Source organism: Trichoderma breve, chromosome 4, assembly GCF_028502605.1.
Source record: "Trichoderma breve strain T069 chromosome 4, whole genome shotgun sequence".
Classification (NCBI taxonomy): Eukaryota; Fungi; Ascomycota; class Sordariomycetes; order Hypocreales; family Hypocreaceae; genus Trichoderma; species Trichoderma breve.
In genome coordinates, this window is record NC_079235.1 from 2,755,512 (window position 1) to 2,776,933 (window position 21,422).

Genomic DNA, 21,422 nt, shown 5'->3' on the forward strand with positions numbered 1-21,422 from the left:
CTACTCTTGGTCCTTCATAGTCTGCCACCTTTCAACTCCTCGATATCATTTCGCTTTTCATCTTCACATCCTTGAGTCCTCATCTGCTCTGTTCACTCGACGAATTCCATCAATTCAGACCTTCTTTGTGCTGACAGTGATATCTTATCAATAGAACTCAAGTCGACTTTTTTGACAACGTCACCGCCAAGATGAAGTCCGTCGTTATCGCCATTTGCACCCTGGTTGCGGTCACTGCCGCTCAAGGCTCTGCCAACCTTGCAGCCTGCGGCGTAAGTTTTGGTTGCTATGATTTATGCCTACCCAGGCTGTTTCTGACAGTTCACTGTAGCAAACCTGCGCCACCAACATGTTGAGCGCCGACAAGGCTGAGGAGCTCGGTTGCAAACAGAATGACTTGAGATGTCTCTGTGCCAACAAGAACTTCCTTTACGGCCTCCGAGACTGCTCTGCGGCTATTTGCCCGGCTGAGGATGCCAGAAAGGTTGTTGAATATGGTATCACTATCTGTGCTGGTGAGTCTTCTCTTCTCAATTACGCTTAGAAGCTTTCTCTCACATATTTGCAGGAGCTGGTGTTTCGATCCAAACATCTGGAGGTAGCAGCGGTGGTGCTAGCCACACTGGAAGTGCTTCTGCAAGTGCCACTGGCAGTGCTACTGACGGCGAGTCGACGGCTGCCACTGCTTCTGCTTCTAACTCTGCCACTGTGAGTTCTCTTACTGTTGTTACTCCTATAATACTTCTTTGCTTACTCGTATCATTAGGGAACTGCGGGAAGCAGCACAGGTGGTGACCAAGCGTCCGGCAAAGTGTCCACCATCTTCACCACTTTCACCTCGGACGGCGAAACCGTTACTGCTGGCATTCCCACTACAATCTCCAGCAATCTTAGCAATGGAGGAAGTATCAGCGTTTCTACTTTCATCGCGACTGTTACCGGATCCGATGGCAGCGCTCACCTGACGACTGGTCAGACCACTTTGACTGTCGGGTCTGGTTCGGTCACTGTTACTGCTTCCGAAGCTACTGCCACTGGTAGTGCCATCCTTACGACTGTGACTTCTGGTAGTTCTACCATCGTCAAGACTCTGACCACGGTTCACCGAAGCACCGAGTCCGACACCGCTTCTGTCACTGAATCTACTACACAGGCTGAATCCAGCTCCGATTCCAGCAGCGAACCCACCGAGACTGAGACGAGCAGCAGTTCAAGTGCTTCCAGCACATCCACCAGCACAGCTGCCGGTGTAAGTTTTCACTTTTGAATTGCCATATAGTTGTTCTCTTTTGACTGATTCGATTGCAGGCTCCTCAGAAGACTGCTGGCCCTGTCGGCATCATTGCCGCCGCTGGCCTCGCCATCCTCATGCTCTAAAATCTCTCCCGATGAGCTTTTTTTGATGTTTCGCGTTGCACATGTTTGATATATAATACCCTGTTATTGTCTCATAATCCTCGACTTACTAAACATCTTTCGCGCTCGGCGTGGAAATTTGGCACCGAGTCTATCTTTCATGACAAAGGAAATAGGAACAAGGTGAATGAACATGAACTGGGAAAGTTTTACGAGGGTTAATGAGTTAAATGGTTTATCGTTTCTTTTTGATTGGGCCATGAGAAATGCACAAAGGATTTGGTGATTAATTTTTGGCCATGTGCCAGCAGGAGGTAAAGTGCAACAACGAGGATCAGACGCATGGCGGATTTACTTCAGTTCGCATCTTCCTGTCTTACGAGAGATTTCCAAGATTGCCGTGTACTTGGCATGATGACTACCTATCTCTCGTATAGGCTGGGGGCACGGGGCTGACTCTCTTGCCGCAGTTTGACAGGAGAATAATAAATAATTTTGGTGCAACATCCAATCTTCTTCATATGCCACGCCGTCTTCAAATGATGCTCATAAAACTGATTCTTCTATTGAAAACTCAGGAGAATGCCTCATGTGAGAGTCTAGGCAGCTCCGAGGCAAAAATACAAGGGGATTCGATCAACTACGAGATGATGAGTTGTTCATACAACGTGTACAATGATTATACACTGAGTGTTTAAAGAATACACATATATTCTAATGCTATCAAAAATCTATACTGTGATGTACCCATCAGGTATTTTTTGGCCGCGGAAAGATGCAGCCCCAGATTCCACCCAAAACGCCAGAGTACGTGAAAGAAAAGATATCATGATGCAAGACTCGTAGCCATCAAAAGCGGCCATTTAGCTCTAGGTGCCTGTTTCAATACACGCGGTCACCAATCTTGCTCCTCCAGTTCTTGGCGCGCTCGAAACCATTTTCGTGGCTCTGGAAGTCAGAAAAGGTCTTCATGACCTCTTCCTCGGAGTTGAGAACAAAGGGGCCATATTGCACGACCGGTTGGTCGAGAGGAGTACCAGCGATGACGACTAGGGGAGAAAGTTGTTAGTAAAATGATATAAGAAGCGGCTTGCAGAATGCGGTGAAACTTACAGACTCGGGCCTCCTTTGTGGCGCTTGCTTCAGTTGACAGGTGAATAACATCGCCTTCCTGCTCGAAGAAGACGTTATCGTACTGCTCGGCCTTTTTTGCCTGTGCTCCCTCGCCCACGACTACATTGCCGTCGAGAATGTAGGCGAAGGCGTTCCACCCCTTGGGGAGGGCCTGGGTGACTTTGGCGCCGGGCCGTAGGAGGAAGTCGAGCAGCCAGACGGGGGTGTAGGCGAGCTCCTTGACGGAGTCAACGCCGTGGCTCTGGCCGGAGATGACCTTTATGGTGGCGCGGCCGTCGTCGACGGTGACGGAGGGGATCTCGGCGGCGCGGAGATCGCGGTAGCGGGGCTCGCAGTACTTGAGCTCCTTGGGGAGGTCGACCCAGAGCTGGAGGCCGACGTTGGGCCTGCCGTCGTCGTGCTTGCGGGGCATCTCGGCGTGGATGATGCCGCGGCCGGCGGTCATGAACTGGAGGTCGCCGGAGTAGAGGGTGCCGGCGTTACCTGCGAAGTCCTCGTGGTCGACGACTCCGTCGAGGAGATATGTGATTGTCTCTTGACCACGGTGAGGGCTGATTTAGAATAACCCGGTTAGTCTCTGATTTGCCAAAGATGAGGAACGGGAAGAAGAAGCTTACTGGTCAGGGAAACCGGCAGTTGTGGAAAAGTGATCGAGCATGAGGAAGGGGCTGAAATTGCGCTGCGATCGCGTGCCAATTGACCGCCTAACTCGCGCTCCGGCGCCCTCAGCCTGTTCGATGGCACGAACGACCTTTGCGATGGCTCGTTGGGCAGACATTTCGGTGACTATGAGGTGTTGTTCGGGGTAACCCAAGTTTGGAAATTTGCTGTCTTTCTTTGCTGCTTCAAAAGTTGCTGCTGCTGTCTTGTTCAAGGCTGTTTTGCTAATGAAGTCGCTGTAGTGGCTCGAAAGAGAAGCTATCGCAAGTGTCGCAAAATCGGATATGCTTTCGCGGTACTGGTATAAGACTGTAGATGACAATCCAATGAGAATTGCAAGGATGATCTGAAAGAGCTTCATGTGAAAGGGAATTGAAGAATCGGTGGCTTTATATAACTTGAAAGCGCTAGACCGAGGGGGCAGCCGCGATATAAAGAGAAATTTCTAGGTGCTGTGTTATGCCGCATTATCAAGGGATTATATCATCACCAGTTTGTCCTTCAGAAGCTTCCGGTAGAGCTTCGCCCTCGCCTTTGCGGCGTTCTAATGCGGAGCGGCGAGTTAACAAAGCTGGGGTCCACAATTAGTCACTTTTACATCAGCACCCTGCGAAGCAATTCCGGGCCCCACATTCGCTCAAGATGCGTAAATGTTTAGCATCTCTTACTCAGCACCCTTTTCGCTTTCTTTTCTTCGCTCAATATTTCTACAGCTACAGAGTTTGAGAGTAACAGGCGGCATCACATGATCAGAGATGCAAAGCGGACAGTGTCAGACAGTGTCGAGATTTTTATTAGCATTGAAAGCAAACTCCCATTGGTATTCTACCCTTTTTACGTCCTTCCATATAATTGCCCATACATCAAAACAAAGAAGAGTTAAGTGTCCCGTGTTGAAAGCCCTCTCGTCGTCAAAGTAGGCCCGTCACCTGCTGTGCTGCCGATGCAGATTCTCTCACCTCCCCGTCAATACTCATGATTCGCACTTCTCGAGCAACGTGACGAGCGTTGAAACTGCGGGTGGTGGAGCCATAGTCTGTCGAAACAAGGAATGAAAGAGAAATGGAATCGAAACGAGATGCGTCAGAGCTTGGCCACCAGCTAGTAGTGGCGATCATGATGCCAGACGTAGACGCCTAGTCGCAGCGGACGAAGCAGCCTACCCTTCTTCCCCCTTTTCTCTAGGTGCTTTTCATCACAATAGCGAACTGGCATCGAAAAAGCAAATGAGATCCAGTGACAGAGAAAGTCGACACGATGCCGACCCAAACAAAAGGATAAGAAGAGAAAGACAAAGAAGAGAGAGAGGGCCGGTCAAAAAAGGAAATGATGCGCTGTTTCGCTTGTAATCCACTCCGGAAATCGTCTACTGGTTGATCTTCTCCTTGGTAGCCTCAGAGGCGTCGGCCTTCTTAACAGCAACCCAGCTGCTCAGCCAGGCCAGCGTTTCGTTGCTAATGACAAAGGCGGTAGAAACGGCAGCCTTGCCCTGGGCCACGACGCCCTCCTGCTCGAGCTTCTTAAGCTCGGAAGCATAGATCTTGAAAACGTGCTCCTTGCCCTCGATTCCCTTCTGGTAAGGGAACAGAATCAGACCACGGGTCTCGTTGTAGAGATCGCCGGTGGGCTTCTTGACAATGGGGAAGCGCTCGTCAATGCGGTCCAGGGTCTTGTCACCAAAGGAGTCGGCCCTTTGGACGTAGGGAGAGACGATGCCATAGGGCTTGGAGAAGTAGGGAAGAACAGGGGCGGCAAAAGTTTTATAGGCAGATTCGCCCAGCTTGATAGGCCGCTGTGCGTATTCGTTGGTGGTCACAGTGTGAATGCCGTCGCTAACCAGGGGATAGGAGAACAGGTGCTGCCAATATGATCAATAACCGGACTAAAAGCCATGACGATTCGATGAGATTCGCGTTTGCCATTGTGTAATGACAACGCGATTCATTTTTTTTTTTTTATCCATGCATACCTGGAGGAAGGCGGAATTGACATGGCTGGTGACCTCGCCGTTGACCTGAGGAGCAGGCATTGTGATGTTGGGTGTAAGTGGTAGGTGAGAATTGGAGATGGAAAACGCAGGACAAGGTCGTCGTCGGTCGATATGCGATGATGTACAGCTGCTGAACTGACACGGAGTAGGTTATTGAGGATTGGGAATTGGAGAGGAGATGAGAGATGAATGAGAGATGAAAAGAAGAAAGTGAGAGTCGAGCAGGAGGGATGCAGGACGGCGATAAGGACGGGGTGGATGCCTATTAATGAGCATTCCCCAGTCCCCCAAGGGTGCCGGTTTGGCACGCCACATGGGATGATGTATTGATAACGCGCACAGCTCAAGGGCTCAAGGCGCCCTCCCGCGAACGGTACATGCAGCCAACGAGAGAAAAAGGCATGTGAAAGCGGCGAAACAGCTTGTCAATCGCTCCCTGGAAACGTGTGAGGCTTGCAGCTTGGAGCCGAGCCGCGATTGGCCACAGCTTGGCCTCAGCCACACCTCGCAAGCAGGGATCCCTCCTGTGCGTCTCACTTGGCCGACATGTGAAAGCAACCTTGGAACCTTTCGCCTGCTGTTCTGAGCCAACCGCAGCAGCACGACCGGTTTCAAAAAAGTTAGTTTTGCTGGCCGTTGCCTTTTTCTTTTTTCCTGCTTGGCCGTTGATTAGCGGCACATCCGGGTAAACGCTCCCGTGCCTCTAGTTGGACGAGGCTTCAATTCTCCAATCATTCAACCCAATCGACGCCCTCGGCGATTTCGCAATCTACAAGCGCATGCCTTAGCAGGTTGGTAGCACCCCCCAGATGCTGGATGCTGCATCTGTTGCCATACCATTACCAGGAATCTCTTGGTAGTATTTGATACGGAGCAACGACTAATCACCTCAAAACGGTCCCGGGCTGGCAGATAAACCCGCATCGCCCGGCAGCATGGGATTTCGCAGGATTGGAACGAGGGGGAGGGGGAATGGCATGGCATCCAGAGCGAGATATCCGGGATTGCGACATTGGGCCCTTTGTTGCGGTGTGCAAGCGCTATCTCTGTTGAATCTGCCGAATTCAACACGGCGGCACATCTGATGCATTATTTGCATTAACATGAAGCAGCAGCAAGACCGTACGGATACCGGCGTCGTGTATGCAGTCATCATCCGCCTTATCGCTGAGATCGAGCGATCAGTCAGCTAGCGAAACGAAGCTCGCTCACTCCACCCGCACCGGCGCCGCACCGGGGACGTTCCCCCTTGCCCAAGAATGAGAGAGCAGAATTGCTGGGAGCTTGCTTATCTCTCAGCCGTACCCCCAATTCTCTCGCCAAGCAGTACATACTGTACACAGACGGAGCATTCTTGTAGCTACATACAGCGGCTGCGATGCTGACTGACTCGCTGCGGCACCTCGGTCGAGTGCGTCACATCTCACTTTGGCCCAGGGCTCACCGGCTAGCGAAAAAAGAAAATAAAAAAACCTCCTGCCCATCCCATCCAACCGTCCAACCATACAAGGGGGCAAAGGGGACGAAAAGCAGCCGGAGATGGGGCGACTCTGAGCCGACTTTGTGGTTGACAACGGGTGTAGCGTGAGCGCCAAGGCTACACTCTTCTCGGGACGCAAACTCCTGCCTCGTATCTTTTCGGCATCAGATGAAGAGAAACAAAGACCGCTTGGCCATCACGTGTAGGAAACGGCTTCATGTTGCATGCCTTGGCTAACTTGTACGTGCTTTTTTTGTAAGTGCTCTCTCTCTTGCCCGGCCGTTCGGCTGCACTGGTGATTGGCCAAGCCGTGCCTTTCGAAACTTGAACCCAACCGATCGGCGCCAAGTTGTGTAGCAGCGCAGCAGTAGTACTGCATATCACTTGCGCGGACTCTTCTTCCGCGCGCCTCGATTTCCCTTTTCCTTCTCCTTCATCACAACCGTTTGGCTTTCCGCCGGCAAATTTCCAAGACCTTTTTTAAGTTTTCCAGGTCGGAAGTTTGATCGATCCACGCCGTATGCTAGTATCGCACCCTTGTCGGATTATTGTGGAAAACTGGAGTTCACCAGCCACAATCACATGCCAGACATGAAGTTGTACCTTTTTTTTTTTTGTTCATGTCCCTTGTTGACCTCATCGTTCTGCAGCAACTGGATATTTTACTTATCGCGCCTTGACGTGGGCCTGATTGCACTTTTTTTCTATATTTATCAAATCTTGCATATGAATATCTGCATATGGGCTGTCGCACAGACACAATATCTCGGCTACAAGTTGCCACATTACAGCCGTTGCTTGCAAGCACGTTTGCTGGCCCAGAGCCACTTACATGTAGATCTTGCCAGAAAGACAGACACCATTCTCAAAACATATTCATATAGACCTCCTTGATCAAAAGAGCATCTTTTGTTATCTCTGAGTGAGATCGAAGGGTGTATACATCGTACCACTAATCGTAAATATATGGTGATTCTGCGATATGGATTATGCGAGAACAATTCGCAGCCTAACAAAATGGTCATCTGAGCATCTATTATTTGCATAAGACCCAGTATTATCTTGGTCATTTCCATGACATGAAGACCCTCTTAGCAGCCTTGGCCCCTAATATTCATGACTACGATAGCTACGTGATCATATGTTTCTCATCTCCGACTCGAAGGTCCGATTAGCGTGCATTATTCTCGGATTCCGATTCTCCTTCTTGTGAAGACTGCAAGAAGTCACGAACCCATATGACAGAACGGCGGAATCTTGTATCCTTATTAGCTAGCTTATTCATCTATGCCCAAATAGTGATAAACAAACAAAATAAAAAGAAGGGTCCAGCTAGGCACAATGCTATCTAGACATGTCTGAGACAATTTTCGACCTGTAGCTTACAGGTACTCCCTTTCGGCGAATAAAAACATCATAGCCTCATGTTAGTCAAGAAAATAGACTATGAATAAGACAAATGGCTGTCACAAGCTGCATTGAAAGGCCTCCGGCCCAGTCTAGCAAGATTTGATCCCAACAATAGTAGTACTATTATCACCTGGCTAATCTTATATGCAAGCCACTTCCTTCTCCCTGGCTGTCTCGGCTGCCATGCAGATTTATTGCCCGCGTCATTGCGTCAGATATCCACCAGGGAGCTCTAAAAGTAGGGTTGCAGGACGCTTCGAGCCGTAGTGAACTAGCCAATTGCGCCATGGCTTCCAGGCAGAGCGTAACATTTCTCTGCAAGAGGAGTCTCTGCGCAGGATTTTCCCGAGGAGAATGTCATTTCGAAAGAACTCCGGTAGACATGTGATTCGACGAGAAATCTCTCAAGCATGCGCCTCTTCATCAATTTTAGCTCGCTCTGTTATACCACCGGCAGGATTACATCCGAGGATTCTCAAAGGAGTGATATCGTTGGAGGAGATGTCAAACCTGCGGCGTATATTCCGCAGTTTGTAGTGGAGTAAAGATCTGACATATTGCCGATCCTGTCTCTTATATACCATCCGCTTTGGCGCTTGAAGCTCCGATTGTGAGAATCAAGAGGCACCCCGTGATGGATTAGAGAGAGAAATGACGCGGTAGAGATAAGAGGGGACCAGCCGACATTCCGACTTGGCAAACTAAACTATGCAACATCCCATATTCTACGGTAGCACAACAATTTATATGTACATGTGTTGCACAAAGAGACTATAGAAACCTATCTGAGTCGCAGTATCAAGAACTACACGCAATATGACGGTTTTTAGGCCGTCTCTAGCAACATCATATAAGAAGAATGACGGCTACGATACTACCTATGTATACGCACCTGGATAATCATGTTGGCTCATCTACCTGATAGCTCGATAGTTATCTCGTTCTCAGTCTATACTCCGATCCAAGTTACGCCAAATGGTTAGGATGTTAAAATCCCTAAAGAAAACGCATCTGTACACAGACGATACACGGAGCATGCCTCGTCTACAGGATTTTTCGTTTAAGTTCGGTATAGGTAAGTAGATCTTAAGACAGATTTCATACATTAACACCAGTCGGAACTATCAGCGTTTCACGGCATTATACTCCCCATCTAACAAGGTACGGACGAAGATCCATCACAGCACGTATACTTCGTGCCTAGTACCACAGGAGGGGTAGGTATTGCATGTATGTAGGTGCATGTGCTTTCACTATTTCAAGGAGCCAGTCTCAGAAGCTATCTACCAATAAATCATCAATCCGGAATTACCACTAATATCTGACATTTGGTCGACCCTTGGCAGTGAATATGCAATGTGAGTCATCACAACATTTTTAACCTCGCTCAAGGCTATATAACAAATCATCCATTGGGAGTCCGGCGATTTGCAACGCATAATGCAATGCAATACTTTCACAGCATTTTTAAGCTCACTCCAGGCTGTATGTCGATACACAACGTACTGCCTAGGTATCAAACATTACTTGGGCATACCTTGGCTCTGACTTCTCTGCAATACCACAATAGTTGTTATAGAAGTAACCCATTTGCGCAACCATACCTACCAATATTGTTACTCTACCACACCTTGTAAACCGCCGTCTTAAAAAGTTGGCACATATCATCAATGTTTAGGGTAAGTGTCTGGAGCGACTTCAAATAGCTGATTGTACGTACACACTCACGGGTAGCCTCAAGACGACATAAAATGAAATACGGGTAAATACGGGTTTATGTGGGAACCATCATTTGCTCCATTTGCCAATACCGAAGTGCTTTCTCGAAGCTGAAAAGAACACATGGATCAGTCTTGTCGATGGATGGCGGGACAGTTCAAGGGTGGTCTATGCTTGTACAACACCAAATCTGCGAGTCGAGCGATTACTCGCCTGTCCTGCCGAGTCTATCAAATGTAAAATGATAGCAAATACCTATTGGCCTAACAGCCATCCTTATTTTTAGTTGAGTAGCTATACAGGGACATTAGAAGTATCGGGTTACAAGGGACAGCAAACGCCGTGGTTTCACGACCTGGTCTAGCACTTGATCGGCAGCACAGGCCAGCATTGGCGTTACTTCAACTTCAGCTGAGTTGATACATACCTGTATCTGTTGGTTGGTTGGTCCTGGTCCCTTTTCAAACGGCTTGATTTTTTCCTTTTTCTTCTTCCCTTCTTTGCTTTTGTTGCTCGTTACTTTGGGGGATCAAAAGCAAAGCCGGCGCCGTCCCTTGCATTGTTGGAGACATTTCTTGCATATACTTGCAGTAGCCGCCTTCGCCATGCGAAACACAACAGGAATGCGGAGCCCGCATATTGTCTACAGCCCAGGATGCTATTTTTTATTTTTATTTCTGGAGAGTGATTCAGGTTCAATGCAGCATGTAGCAGGTGACCCTGTGGTTCCGCCTCTCGGCTCTCCCTTGCATATCCATATGTCACCTGTCACTTTTTGACAGTTGACAGCATGCGCTTGCAAATTGATCAAATACTTTCTGATGCTGCCGCTCAAGACCAGGTTCAGCTCAGTACAGTAACATGAGGAGCAAACGGCGCGCTAGAAACTGCCGCAATCCCATGCACAGACCTGCGCAGTGTAATCTAGAATATTACTAGTACGCCGCGGATATCGTGGTGATGCGTCCAGGCCCAGAGAGCAGACCGCCTGCTGAGCTCGGCGCTCAGGACCATTGGCGATATCGTACGAGGTGACGGCGCCAGTCTTCGGAACAAAAATACCAAGAGAGCGCCTGGTATTTGCGTCAAGGTGGTATTTTGAAGTTGGCAGCTGGAGCAATACTACCTCGTACCAAGTCTGTTTGGCGCGGACGTGAGCCATGCATCCGAAGATTGCTACCCGAGACCCTACAGGTACATCGGCTCTGCAGGATGATTGTGCCACGGCTGGCGAGGACAAGACTATTGGCCGTGGTCAATTGTGGCTGTCAAAGGTGCGACGTGACGTTAGTTACATGTAGTTGAATGGACGGCACATAGACAAGCTGAGCAAGGGATATGCTTGATGACAGACGAGGATGGCCGAGAGAATCAGGATTGGCCACGAACAAGTACCGAAGGGCATCGAATACTCGTAAATGAACACTAGAACCTCCATGATTGTGCTAATAAAGTATATAAATGAACTGGAAGCTTGCTTGCACCCATTTCGAGAGCCACGGACCCGGATACGGAATGGAAGCGTCGCTGGCATTCTTCTTCTGGCAATCTTGCCGCTCCCCCACAAGTCACGGTATCAGTGATGGGTGCGATATGCATGGCGCCATATCTGTATGCAGGCACACGGGGGGAAATGCATACTATTGATCCATGCTCATCCCATCCCGTGTGTCTGTCTGTGTTAGGTGCATACAATCATGCAGGCGAGCATGTTAGTGCTCAGAGGCACCAGGACCTGTAGGGAGCACACATGCGCGCAACGTGCCGAAATGTGCCCTGTGAATGTCGGTTATGCACTCCATACTCTTAGTCTTCATGGAGTTTCAGAGCACAGAAGCATCAGTTGAAAAGACGGCAGAGGGCAGGGCCCAGGGGCAGCCCTGTTGTCGAACTGGTGACGAAATGCAGGCGGCTGGGGTCGACGAGATGAAGGGCTGCGCCGATTGGTAACGATGACGATGAGCAATCTGCCTTTATTTCCTGTACGAACGAGTGACAGGTTCTCCGTAGAATTGGCAGTACTGCTGGAGCTCCGCACCCCGTACTCGTATGGCCAGTGCCTCTAGAAGGTGAAATGATTGATGGGTTGAGTGCTTTGATTGTCACACGGCTGGTCATATACTTGGTAGCTCTTAGCAACCGGGCAACCCGTAGTCCGCACGGAGTACGGAAAGTATAGTACCTGTGACGGAGGACACCGAGATGCGCAATCGGCTGGCTCTTGTTCTCCCTTGCATTCATTCTCCTCTTCCTCCATGTCTTGGTTTCTGCGGCGCAGCTGGCTTGACAAGGCAAGGAGGCAACCGAATGAGACTTTTCTTTTTTCTTCAGTATCCTCTGGTGAGTTTAATTGGCCTCCAAGCTGCTTACGATGCTGATCCTTCATACTGTAGTCTACCTCCGCAGAGCTTTAGCACACCAGTCCAGCTCTTGAGATTGATTCATTCACCATGTCGGCCGCTACGCCGTGGCCAAGCCGCGATCCCCTTTCCCTTCTAGCACCAGTAGAGACGAATTTCTCTCGCTGGAGTCTAGATGTTGGCTTCCGGGCGCCGTGATTGGCCCTTGGGCAGCTCAATTTGCATTTCGGGCCAGGATCCCTGATCCACGCAGTCACCCCTGTCGCCCTCGTGCGGACAGCACTGGTAGCCGCACTCGGTGCCTGGATGCCACAGGACTGGATATTGCACGCAGCAGGAGATGCTCCTTGCACCCAGGGCGTCTCAGGAGCGCAAGAATCAATCAGACATGGATAGCTGCTGGACCGAATCGACATGCGAGGCCGATGCTGTACCTGCTCGCTGCATGACTTACCTACTCCTGCATCTTCTGTGCCACTCCAGCTCGGCCAACTAATATTGCGCGCCGCACGCTATTGCCGACTACTCTTGGGCTGTGCTCCGTCCTCCGTGCTAGTTCGTAGCACCATCATGCCCATCATATCTTGTCTCGTCTGGCCAATTATCCAATATCCATGCCCATTGGGGAAGTCTTTTTGGCTAATACCGAGTCGAGAGGGAAAAATCACAGCAGGTGGAGAAGGCCCCCCGGGAACCCCCCCTGCTGGTGCAGCCGTGCCCCTGAGGGCGCTGAGCAGCTCCAGTTGCAGCAGCCTGCAGGTACCTGCTCCGCTAACTGCCACCACTACGGCGTGCTAGCTGCAGTGTGAATGTCCCCCCCGTTCGTCCAAGACAAGAGGTCCAGTCCCCTTTTCTATTTCCCGTGTCTCGCCTCGTCTCGCGTCGCCTGATCCTGACTCTTCTCTTTCTTCTGCCGTTTTCCTCTCGTTCTGTACGGGATTCTTTTTTTCTTCGTACGGACCACTTGAGGTCGTCCGATAGCATCCTTTTTTTCTTCTTCACACTTTCTTCTCCAGGCATCAAGCGCCTGTTGAACAGTCACTCCCTTCATCATATCTCCGTGAGATCCAGGAACACTTCGGATGGCCCGCTGAGATCCGCCAGCTCAACAGCTTCTCTTCGCCTTCGACTGAGAGCAAGAGTGTTTATGGGAGCTCGATTCTGAGAACGACATCGAAGCCGCCACCATGCCTCCTTCTCTCAACACCCACCCTTCGTTTACGCGCCCCCGAACTGGCGACCGTGATGGCCGGCCCAGCACCCGCGACCAGGCCGGCGTCGACTCTTCGATGTTGATACCAAGCCGTACCTCATCGCTCCATTCCCGCATCACCCAGCCAATTCCCTCCACCTTGACCCAGAAGCCCCAGCAGCGAACCCCCAAGACGCTCACTCATGCCTACATGGTCTGTGGTGTCGGCCGAGAGCCCTCTCAATGGGTCAAGGCTCCCACTCCCGCCCAGGGCAAAATCACCCACATGAAGGGTGCTGTTGGACAGTTCTGGCTTCCTGAGATCCTCGGCAGCAGCCCCCGTCTTGAGCAGGACAACGAGATTGCGCGGGCTCTGCACGCCTCTATGAGGGTACGTTTGATATTATTACTTGGTGAATGATGTGTTTTTGTGTGCGCCGCTGACTTTGATTTCAACAGGCTTGCTTCCCTCACGATGTCGAAATCTGTACTGGCCGGAACCAGCCCCACTGCACTCACCACTCCTTCGTCCTCCAACAGGACTCTTCTCACACGCTCTATGGCATCTGCCTGCGCGTTTGGTCGCGGGCCGACGAGAAGAGGGCTGAGACCATCCGTGACTTGAGGAAGAGGACCGAAAACGACTACTATGACAACGCCGAGGAGACATACTGGATTCCTTATTGTCTGTCTTTCTTGTCTCGCTACCCTCTGTACAATCTCCTGGGCGACTACCTGCGTGGCATGTGGATTCACTGGAACAAGGCTACTAACCTGTTCCATGCTGAAGAGGTTTCTCGTATCCTGAGCTTCCCGGCTCCGAGACTGAATGACCTTGTCCGCATCGACATGAAGGATTATGCTCTGTGCTACCAATTCCCCTCGTCCCCTACCGGATTCCAGAACTTTGCCATGTGGCCCCTTTTCAACTGCTTGTCCATCCCTAACATTGTTGGCGTCATTGAAGCTGCCATCTCTCCCACCCGTCGCATCATCTTTGTCAGCCACTACCCGGCCATGCTCACAATTGCTTCAGAGACTGTGAGATACTGCGTCCGAGTGTTTGAGTGGAGCGGTTTGTATGTTCCCGTGGTGCACGCCCGCCATGCCAAGGAGCTCGTCCAAGAGCCTGGCCCTTACATCTTGGGTGTTACGGCCGAGTGCAGATCCCTCTTCACGGCTCCCACTGATGCCTTGGTCATCGACTTGGATCGTAACTTCGTTCTCACATCCAGCCCTCCCACCGCTCTGACTCCTGGTCAGCGCAACAAGTTTGTCTCCCGATTGACCCAAGCCCTCAATGGCGACGTTACGCCCTCTGGCGTTCCCCAGCACCTTCGCTCTGCCTATGGCGGTGGCAAGCTTGTGCCTGCTGGTCAGATCATTGTCATGCGTGGCGAGGTTGAGTCTATTCAAGACCCCGAGTGGTGGAACCAGGATGCCATCATGGCTGTCATGGACCACGTGTGCGAGAAGATGGGCCGCAACACAGGCATCAAGGCTGTCTTTGGCGGCTCCGTCAAGAAGCCTCTGATGACCAAGGTGTCAATGAGGCACCTCAACGAGCTTGTCCGCGAGAGGAACCAGTACTCTCGAGACGCTCTTGAAGCCTGGCAGGATTTCATCAACTTGAAGGGTCGCATGGACACCGAGCTTGGTAAAGTTACCAAGCGTAACAACTACCTCGTGGAGGAGCTGGAAAGCTGGAAGCAGCAATTCCTCAAGTTCCAGGCCTTCGCTGAGCAGCTCACCAAGGAGACTCAGGACCTCAAGGTCAAGATTGAGGGCCACAAGCGGGAGAACCGTCGCCTTGCTGCCCTCATTGAACAGCAGAAGGATGACAACGGCCGCCTTACCACTCGTCTCTCTGGCACCGAGAAGCAGCGTGACGACGCCCTCGAGGCCCTCGTTCTCCAGCAGGAGATTGCAGAGGAACTCGAGCGTGAGCGCAAGAGGAACAAGAAGGAGCTTGCTCAGCTCCACCACACCAATGCCACCATCGTGCGCCAGCGTGACGAGGCTCGTCGCGTCGTTCTGCACCTGCGTAGCTTGATTGGTGGCCAGAGCCACCACATGGAGCACCTCATCCAGTCCCTCACCAAGCCTGAGGAGCTCATCCGCGAGGTTGAGGATGGCTATGAGTCGGACGAAGTTGAGGGTGGCGCTGAGACCCATGCTCTGCGACCTTCTCGCAGCAGCAACCGACTCTCCACCTCCAGCTTCGCTGACATGGCCGATCGCCACTTGAAGGATAAGACCGACGCCATCGCCCATATCGTTCGCAACATCGCGGACCAGTGCCAAGCTGCCGTTGACGGCCTGCAGCTTGCCCAGGATGCCGAATCTCGAGCCAGCACACGTGCTAGCCGCCGTATGAGCAGCCTATCGACTGCTCACAGTGATGATGGTGAGGACGCCCGCTCCACCGCCACCTCGGACGCTGGCGAGGGGAGTTCTCGCTTACAACCAACTGCCGGGAGGCCTAGCTCTATACCACCAACGCCGGATCTCATCCCCAACCGCAGTAGCACTGCACTATCGTTTGCGTCAACCGCCACAACGCCAGAGCGCGCCAGTCAACAGTACTCTATTCGAGACGAGATACCAACCAAGATTGTCGAGGACGATGAAGAGGACTTCGATGACGGCCGAAGTGATCAGGTCGGAGTCTCCAGCGACCACGGCCTCGTCTCGAAGAAGCAGTCGCAGTCTCTTCTCCACCGATCATCTGGAGCAAGAATCAGCGCTTTCGGCAGTCTCCGATGAAGGTGAGACTGAGGCTGAACAGGGTATCCCTGATGCAGAGGGCAAACCCAAAGCTGAGGAAGTTGCCTCTGATGACGAGAGCAAACCCAGTGCGGAGGAGGTTGCTTCTGATGACGACAGCAAAACTGAAGTTGAGCAAGGTGCCTCTGCTGAAGAGGTTAAGCCTGAGACTGAACAGGCAGTCTCCGAGGCAGAGGACAGCCCTGAAGCTGAGCAGATCAGCGATACCCCGCCAGCCTAGTTACGACCTTTGTATTATTGCCGATGCTTCCTTGGCATCTCTACATTTTCTTTGTCCTGATTCCTTCGATACGGCGATCCAAACTATATATCCTTGTATCTTGAGCGTTTCCAGCCTCATTGGGCAGATATGCTTAGCTTCTTGTTTTGTGGCGGCTTTGGATAAAAACAACCTTGTTTTGGATCACGGCGTTCTTTTTTTTTCTGTTCATTTGCGTTCCCTGTTCTACCATTATCCTTATCTTTTACTATATTCTAGATGAAGGGAACAGCTTGTGATGGCAGGCTGACTGATGACTTGCGTGGCGCCATCGAGGCTTAGGATCTCTTCTTATTCATGACTAACATTATTCTTTCTCTGCCCCTATTTGGGGGATCTTATGACACTTGATAGTTCAAGATTTTACAATTGAGTCTCTCGCTCATTGACCTCCTGTGTTTTCCTTATAAAAAATCATTTGTGAAAAGGTGGCTTAAGTTGTTTCCTGTGCTAGACTGTTTGGAGGATCTGTAGATGTTTTGTAATTGCATGTTTAAAAGTTTTTTCTTTGTTTGTGAAATGTATTTATCAAGTCTTAATATGAAGTGATCCTTAGCCCTCAGTAACATGTTTGCTGGCCAAAACTTGACACTGTGATCCAAACGAAGTTGAAGACATGCAGTAACAAACTCGAGGCGGCTTGAGTGGAGCAGAGAGAGCGACTCTAGACCCACTTGTCTCACTAAGATAAGAAAAAAATCCGATAAGAGCTGTGCATCATCAAGTCCCTGGAAATTTCAAGAAAAGAAGTTCGCGACCATTCAACATCTCTTTTCTTCAGACTTCACACAATGGCCGACGCCGTCCTCACGTCTCTCTGCGGCATTTGCCACATCTGCCCTCCGAAATACAAATGCCCTCGCTGCAACATCGCCACCTGTTCATTAAAATGCATCACGACGCATAAGGCTTGGTCGCAATGCAGCGGCGAACGCGACCAAACTGCCTATGTCGCCAAATCGAAGCTGGCGACGGCCGCTGGCATTGACCACGACTATAATTTTCTGCATAGCATCGAGATGGCGTCCGAACGCGCGGAACGAGTCTTGGTGGAAGACAAAGGCATAATACAAAAGGACGAATTACGGCCGCTGACGGTGGAGGAAGTGAGATGGAAAGTGGGCAGAGATGGGAGGAAGAGAAAGGTTTTGATCACGAGGGTTCTGAAGCAATCCAAAGAGAGACTGGCGGATAAGCTTCTTGCGAGCAAGCTTAAGAAGTTGAACACAGTGGTTGTGTCCGCACCCCAGGGCATGACGAGGCAGAAGGAGAACAACACCACGATAAGCAGAAAGTCTGGTCGGATCAATTGGCAAGTCGAGTGGTTCACCTTTGAGAAGGACCTTAACGATACGAACAAAACGAACAAGTCAAGAGTTCTTTCGAAGCTTTCGGACGATGTGCCGTTATACGTGGGATACAACTCGTTGTTGGAATCCCAAGCGAAGACAGAAGGCAAGGTGCAAAAGAGATCCTACAGAGGAGTCGCGCAGAATCCCTCTACGGCTCATTGGCAGTTGGCGAATGATTCAATTCAAGACCCTCAGACAGGGAGCTGGATTTCAATTCGAACGGCATCGATTGACGCGTGGCCACGAGAGCACGATGAGTTGCAGCGACGACAGTTTCAATTCTTCCTTGAGAGTGCCCAGAAGCGATCAAATCAACTGGTCACCCTTACGCCCATTCCATCTGAAGAATGTCTTCGAGACGTTCTTTCTAATACCAAAGTTTTCGAATTCCCGGCGATATATGTGTTGCGCGAGGGAGAAGCTTTACCGACTGGCTTCGTGCTGGGTCCAAAAGACACTGTCCCGGGTCATGAAGAGCATCAACGAAATAGTAAACGCAAAGGTGGTCCGCAGCAAGGAAGGGATAGGAACAGACCTGCTAAACGGAGAAGACCAGGCGACAGGGAAGATGTCGAAGAGGGCGAACTCGGAGGGCCGGATGAAGAAGCCCAGGATGGCATGGAGGCTGGGGATGTGATTGCCGAGCAAAGCTTGAGTGAGGGCGATGACGATACCAGTGATGACGATACCAGCAGCTCAGGATCTGACAGCGACTAAGGAGAGACATGGAGTGGATGGGAATATTTGAGGGCGTCTTGGCATAATGATTTGGTCGCTTTGCAAGGCTGCTGCCATTTTCTTTCAGCTGGTCCAGCGATTGATTTACACTCAGGATAAATGTACAACACACTAGCAAATTCCGAATTTAAATTTTCTCTCGAGAAGAAGTGAAAACCTGGCTGTTATTGCTACCAATTGCCAAAGATGTCTTAAATGGAATCCATTGGCGTTGAAGATTCTCCCCACACTGGCTGCGAAATACAGCACTGGGGGCTTTGTGGTGCTCTAGTGCGTGCCAGTAGCAGGCGTGGGGTGCTGTCGAGAGCCCACTCTTCCCCTTGGTGCCCTGTACACGCCTCGGTGCCTTAAGCTCCGTCTAACAAAGGTACCGAGTACCTCCTGTTTCCCGCCTAAAGCAAGTACGCAACCTCGAGACAGCATCGTCACAACTTTGGCTTCTTTGCATTCTTCGGCCAACGCATCTCCAAGCCTTCAACACGCGCGCTCACGCGGGGGCCGGGCCTACAGGGGGACAATTGCTTTTGATTTTCTACGCTCCGCCCTGGACCTCGTTTGTGCGTCTTTCTTCCGTCTCATAGCAGCCCGCGCACTATGATTTAAACAAACCTCGAGCTTCCCCCCTTCTTCCTTTTCTTCCCTTCTCTCCCCTATCGCCAACCCGAACTTACCAGCCATGGACGACGCTCCGGTTCCCAAACTGTCGGATCTGCTCCGGCACCCGGACGACTTAGACAAGATACCCGCGCTGAAGCTCGAGCTTTCGCGCAAGAAGAGTGCCGTCGATGGGCAGCTACGCAATGGGCTGCGGGAGCAGCTCGAGACGACGCAGTCCGGCATGAACGGCCTCAGCGACGGCCAGAAGGCGGTGCAGCAGATCAAGGAGGAGATGATGAAGATTGATAAGCTGTGTTCCGAGTCGCAGACCATGATCAAGGACTTTGCGAGCATCAATCTGGTGTCGCAGGCGCACCGCAACTTTGGCGCCGTCGAGGCCATGAGACGCAACCTCGAGACGTTTAACGAACGCCTGGCCGTTGTGGAGAGGATGCTGGCGGAGGACGACGAAGATAGAGAAAACATGCCGAACTTGCTGCCGTGCCATTACGAGCTGACGCAGCTACGAAACATACGAGACGACGCCATGGAGCAGATCCAGAGGGCAGATGACCGGAGCTTGGAGTCGACGCTGGAGGACTACTTTACAAGGCTAGACGATACGATCGACTGGTTTGACGAGCACGTCGGCATCCTGGCCATGAACCTCATCAACCTCGTCGTCAGCGACAACAACGGCCTGGTGGTCCGCTTTGCCGTTGTCATGGAGGCGGAAGAGAAGAGCGACCAGCGTGTACTGGCGCTGCAGGAAGCACTCAAAGATCACGAAGAGATGGCAGCCCGATTTCAGGGCATCACAGACGGTGCCCGCAAAGTCCGTGGCTACAAGGACAAGTTTATGCAGGCTATCAAGGTCAGTGCCGAGCAACAGTTCCAGCAGGCCCGGGAAGACTTTCTCGACGATGCCGATAGCTTAGAGGCGACCATGAAATGGTTCTTCAACGACCTGAATGCTGTAAAGATTGGTATGACGCCGCTCATGCCCAAGAAATGGCGTATCGCAAAGACATATGCAGATATCTATCACGTTCTGATGCACGACTTCTTGGTCGGTATGGTGGACGATCCGGAAGCCAGCTCCGCACACACGCTCTCCATCGTCAGCTTCCCCGAGAAATACTACAAGAAGATGTCCAAGATAGGCTTCAAGCAAGAAGACCTGGTACCGCACGTTATTGACAATCGCGAGGCGGAGCTCGTTCGCGACTTTAGACAACTCATTATCAAATTCCTCGACGAATGGATCGACCGCATCTTTGAACAAGAGAAACGCGACTTTGCCAGTCGCAACATCGAGGGCTCTAACTTGGACCAGGACGAGTATGGCTATTTCCGGACCAAGAACCTCGTTGCGCTGTGGAGGATGTTGCGTGAGCAGGTCGAGGCGGCCATCAACTCGCAGCGTGCTGACGTGGTCGAGGGCGTTGTCGACGCCATGTTCCTACGGCTACGCACCCGCCAGCAGTCGTGGCAGCGCATGCTTGACGACGAGGCTGAGCGCTACGAGAGTGACCGCGTTCCTGATTTAGAAGGTTTCCAGGCGCTGCAGGATTGGCTGGTGGCCACAGCCAACGACCAGATTGGCGTCATCGATGACAATGAGGAGGAAAGCCGCCTGGGCTACCTGTCTAGCTTCCGCCAGCAGTTCGAGAGGAACGTCGGCCCACAGTATCTCGAGCGCGCCGAGCAGGAGCTCAACGCCCTCCGCGATGGCTACGTCGACTTCAGCACCTGGTGCATCCACAAGTTCGCCCACCTCGTCTTCGCCGTCGACTTCCGGGGCGTCATGCCCGACTTCTTCACGCCCAAGTGGTACACCAACACGGCCATGAAGCAGATGGTGGTCACCTTTGAGGAGTACGTCGGCGAGTACCGCCAGGCCCTGCACCACTCCCTTATCGACATCTTCATCGAGATCTTCGCCGACGAGCTCCTCGTGCGGTACCTCTCGTCGGTGCGCAACAAGGGCGCAAAGTTTCGCCGCACGGATCCCTTCCGCGATAAGCTCTTCAACGACATCGCCACTGCGTTTGAGTACTTTTCTAACCTGGCCAGTCCCGAGGTTGCCATGTCTATCAAGGACACTTGGCGTGTCACTGAACCCTTCTTGGGCCTGCTTTCGGTGGATAAGGATTCGGTGGCGGACGCGTTTGCCAACTTCAAGACTGCTTACTGGGATTTGCAGATCAGTTGGGTCGAGGCCGTGCTGCGGTCCAGGGATGATTTTGAGAGAAGTATGCTGAATGCTGTCAAAGCAAGGGCCGCGCAAATGGACATTGTGAGAGGCCCAGAGACGGTCATGGCCAAGATTAAGTAAAAGAGAGACAAAATCATGCTCTCTATACGGTGTATGTATATATGCAGCAG

General features: G+C 51.4%; 6 protein-coding genes across 6 annotated transcripts; 4 read left to right on the forward strand and 2 right to left on the reverse strand.

The window, feature by feature from the left end:
* Nucleotides 1-191: 191 nt before the first annotated feature.
* T069G_07101 (CFEM domain-containing protein) lies at nt 192-1,377 on the forward strand (the record flags this gene model as incomplete). Its single annotated transcript, XM_056174311.1, has 6 exons — nt 192-272; nt 332-515; nt 569-708; nt 767-971; nt 1,026-1,249; nt 1,309-1,377. The coding sequence occupies 6 exons, from the start codon at nt 192-194 to the stop codon at nt 1,375-1,377; spliced, it is 903 nt and encodes a 300-aa protein (XP_056027890.1).
* Nucleotides 1,378-2,238: 861 nt separating this feature from the next.
* T069G_07102 (pirin domain-containing protein) lies at nt 2,239-3,511 on the reverse strand (the record flags this gene model as incomplete). The annotated part of the gene is made up of 3 exons (XM_056174312.1): nt 2,239-2,405; nt 2,470-3,041; nt 3,108-3,511. 3 exons carry the CDS (start codon nt 3,509-3,511, stop codon nt 2,239-2,241), a joined length of 1,143 nt encoding a protein of 380 aa, XP_056027891.1.
* Nucleotides 3,512-4,516: 1,005 nt separating this feature from the next.
* Nucleotides 4,517-5,179, reverse strand: T069G_07103 (uncharacterized protein; the record flags this gene model as incomplete). The annotated part of the gene is made up of 2 exons (XM_056174313.1): nt 4,517-5,008; nt 5,120-5,179. 2 exons carry the CDS (start codon nt 5,177-5,179, stop codon nt 4,517-4,519), a joined length of 552 nt encoding a protein of 183 aa, XP_056027892.1.
* An 8,117-nt stretch (nt 5,180-13,296) lies between these two features.
* Nucleotides 13,297-16,308, forward strand: T069G_07104 (DENN (AEX-3) domain-containing protein; the record flags this gene model as incomplete). Its single annotated transcript, XM_056174314.1, has 3 exons — nt 13,297-13,692; nt 13,761-16,056; nt 16,106-16,308. The coding sequence occupies 3 exons, from the start codon at nt 13,297-13,299 to the stop codon at nt 16,306-16,308; spliced, it is 2,895 nt and encodes a 964-aa protein (XP_056027893.1).
* Nucleotides 16,309-17,138: 830 nt separating this feature from the next.
* Nucleotides 17,139-18,416, forward strand: T069G_07105 (HIT zinc finger domain-containing protein; the record flags this gene model as incomplete). The annotated part of the gene is made up of 1 exon (XM_056174315.1): nt 17,139-18,416. One exon carries the CDS (start codon nt 17,139-17,141, stop codon nt 18,414-18,416), a length of 1,278 nt encoding a protein of 425 aa, XP_056027894.1.
* Nucleotides 18,417-19,275: 859 nt separating this feature from the next.
* T069G_07106 (exocyst complex component sec6 domain-containing protein) lies at nt 19,276-21,372 on the forward strand (the record flags this gene model as incomplete). Its single annotated transcript, XM_056174316.1, has 1 exon — nt 19,276-21,372. One exon carries the CDS (start codon nt 19,276-19,278, stop codon nt 21,370-21,372), a length of 2,097 nt encoding a protein of 698 aa, XP_056027895.1.
* Between the last annotated feature and the right edge of the window lie 50 nt (nt 21,373-21,422).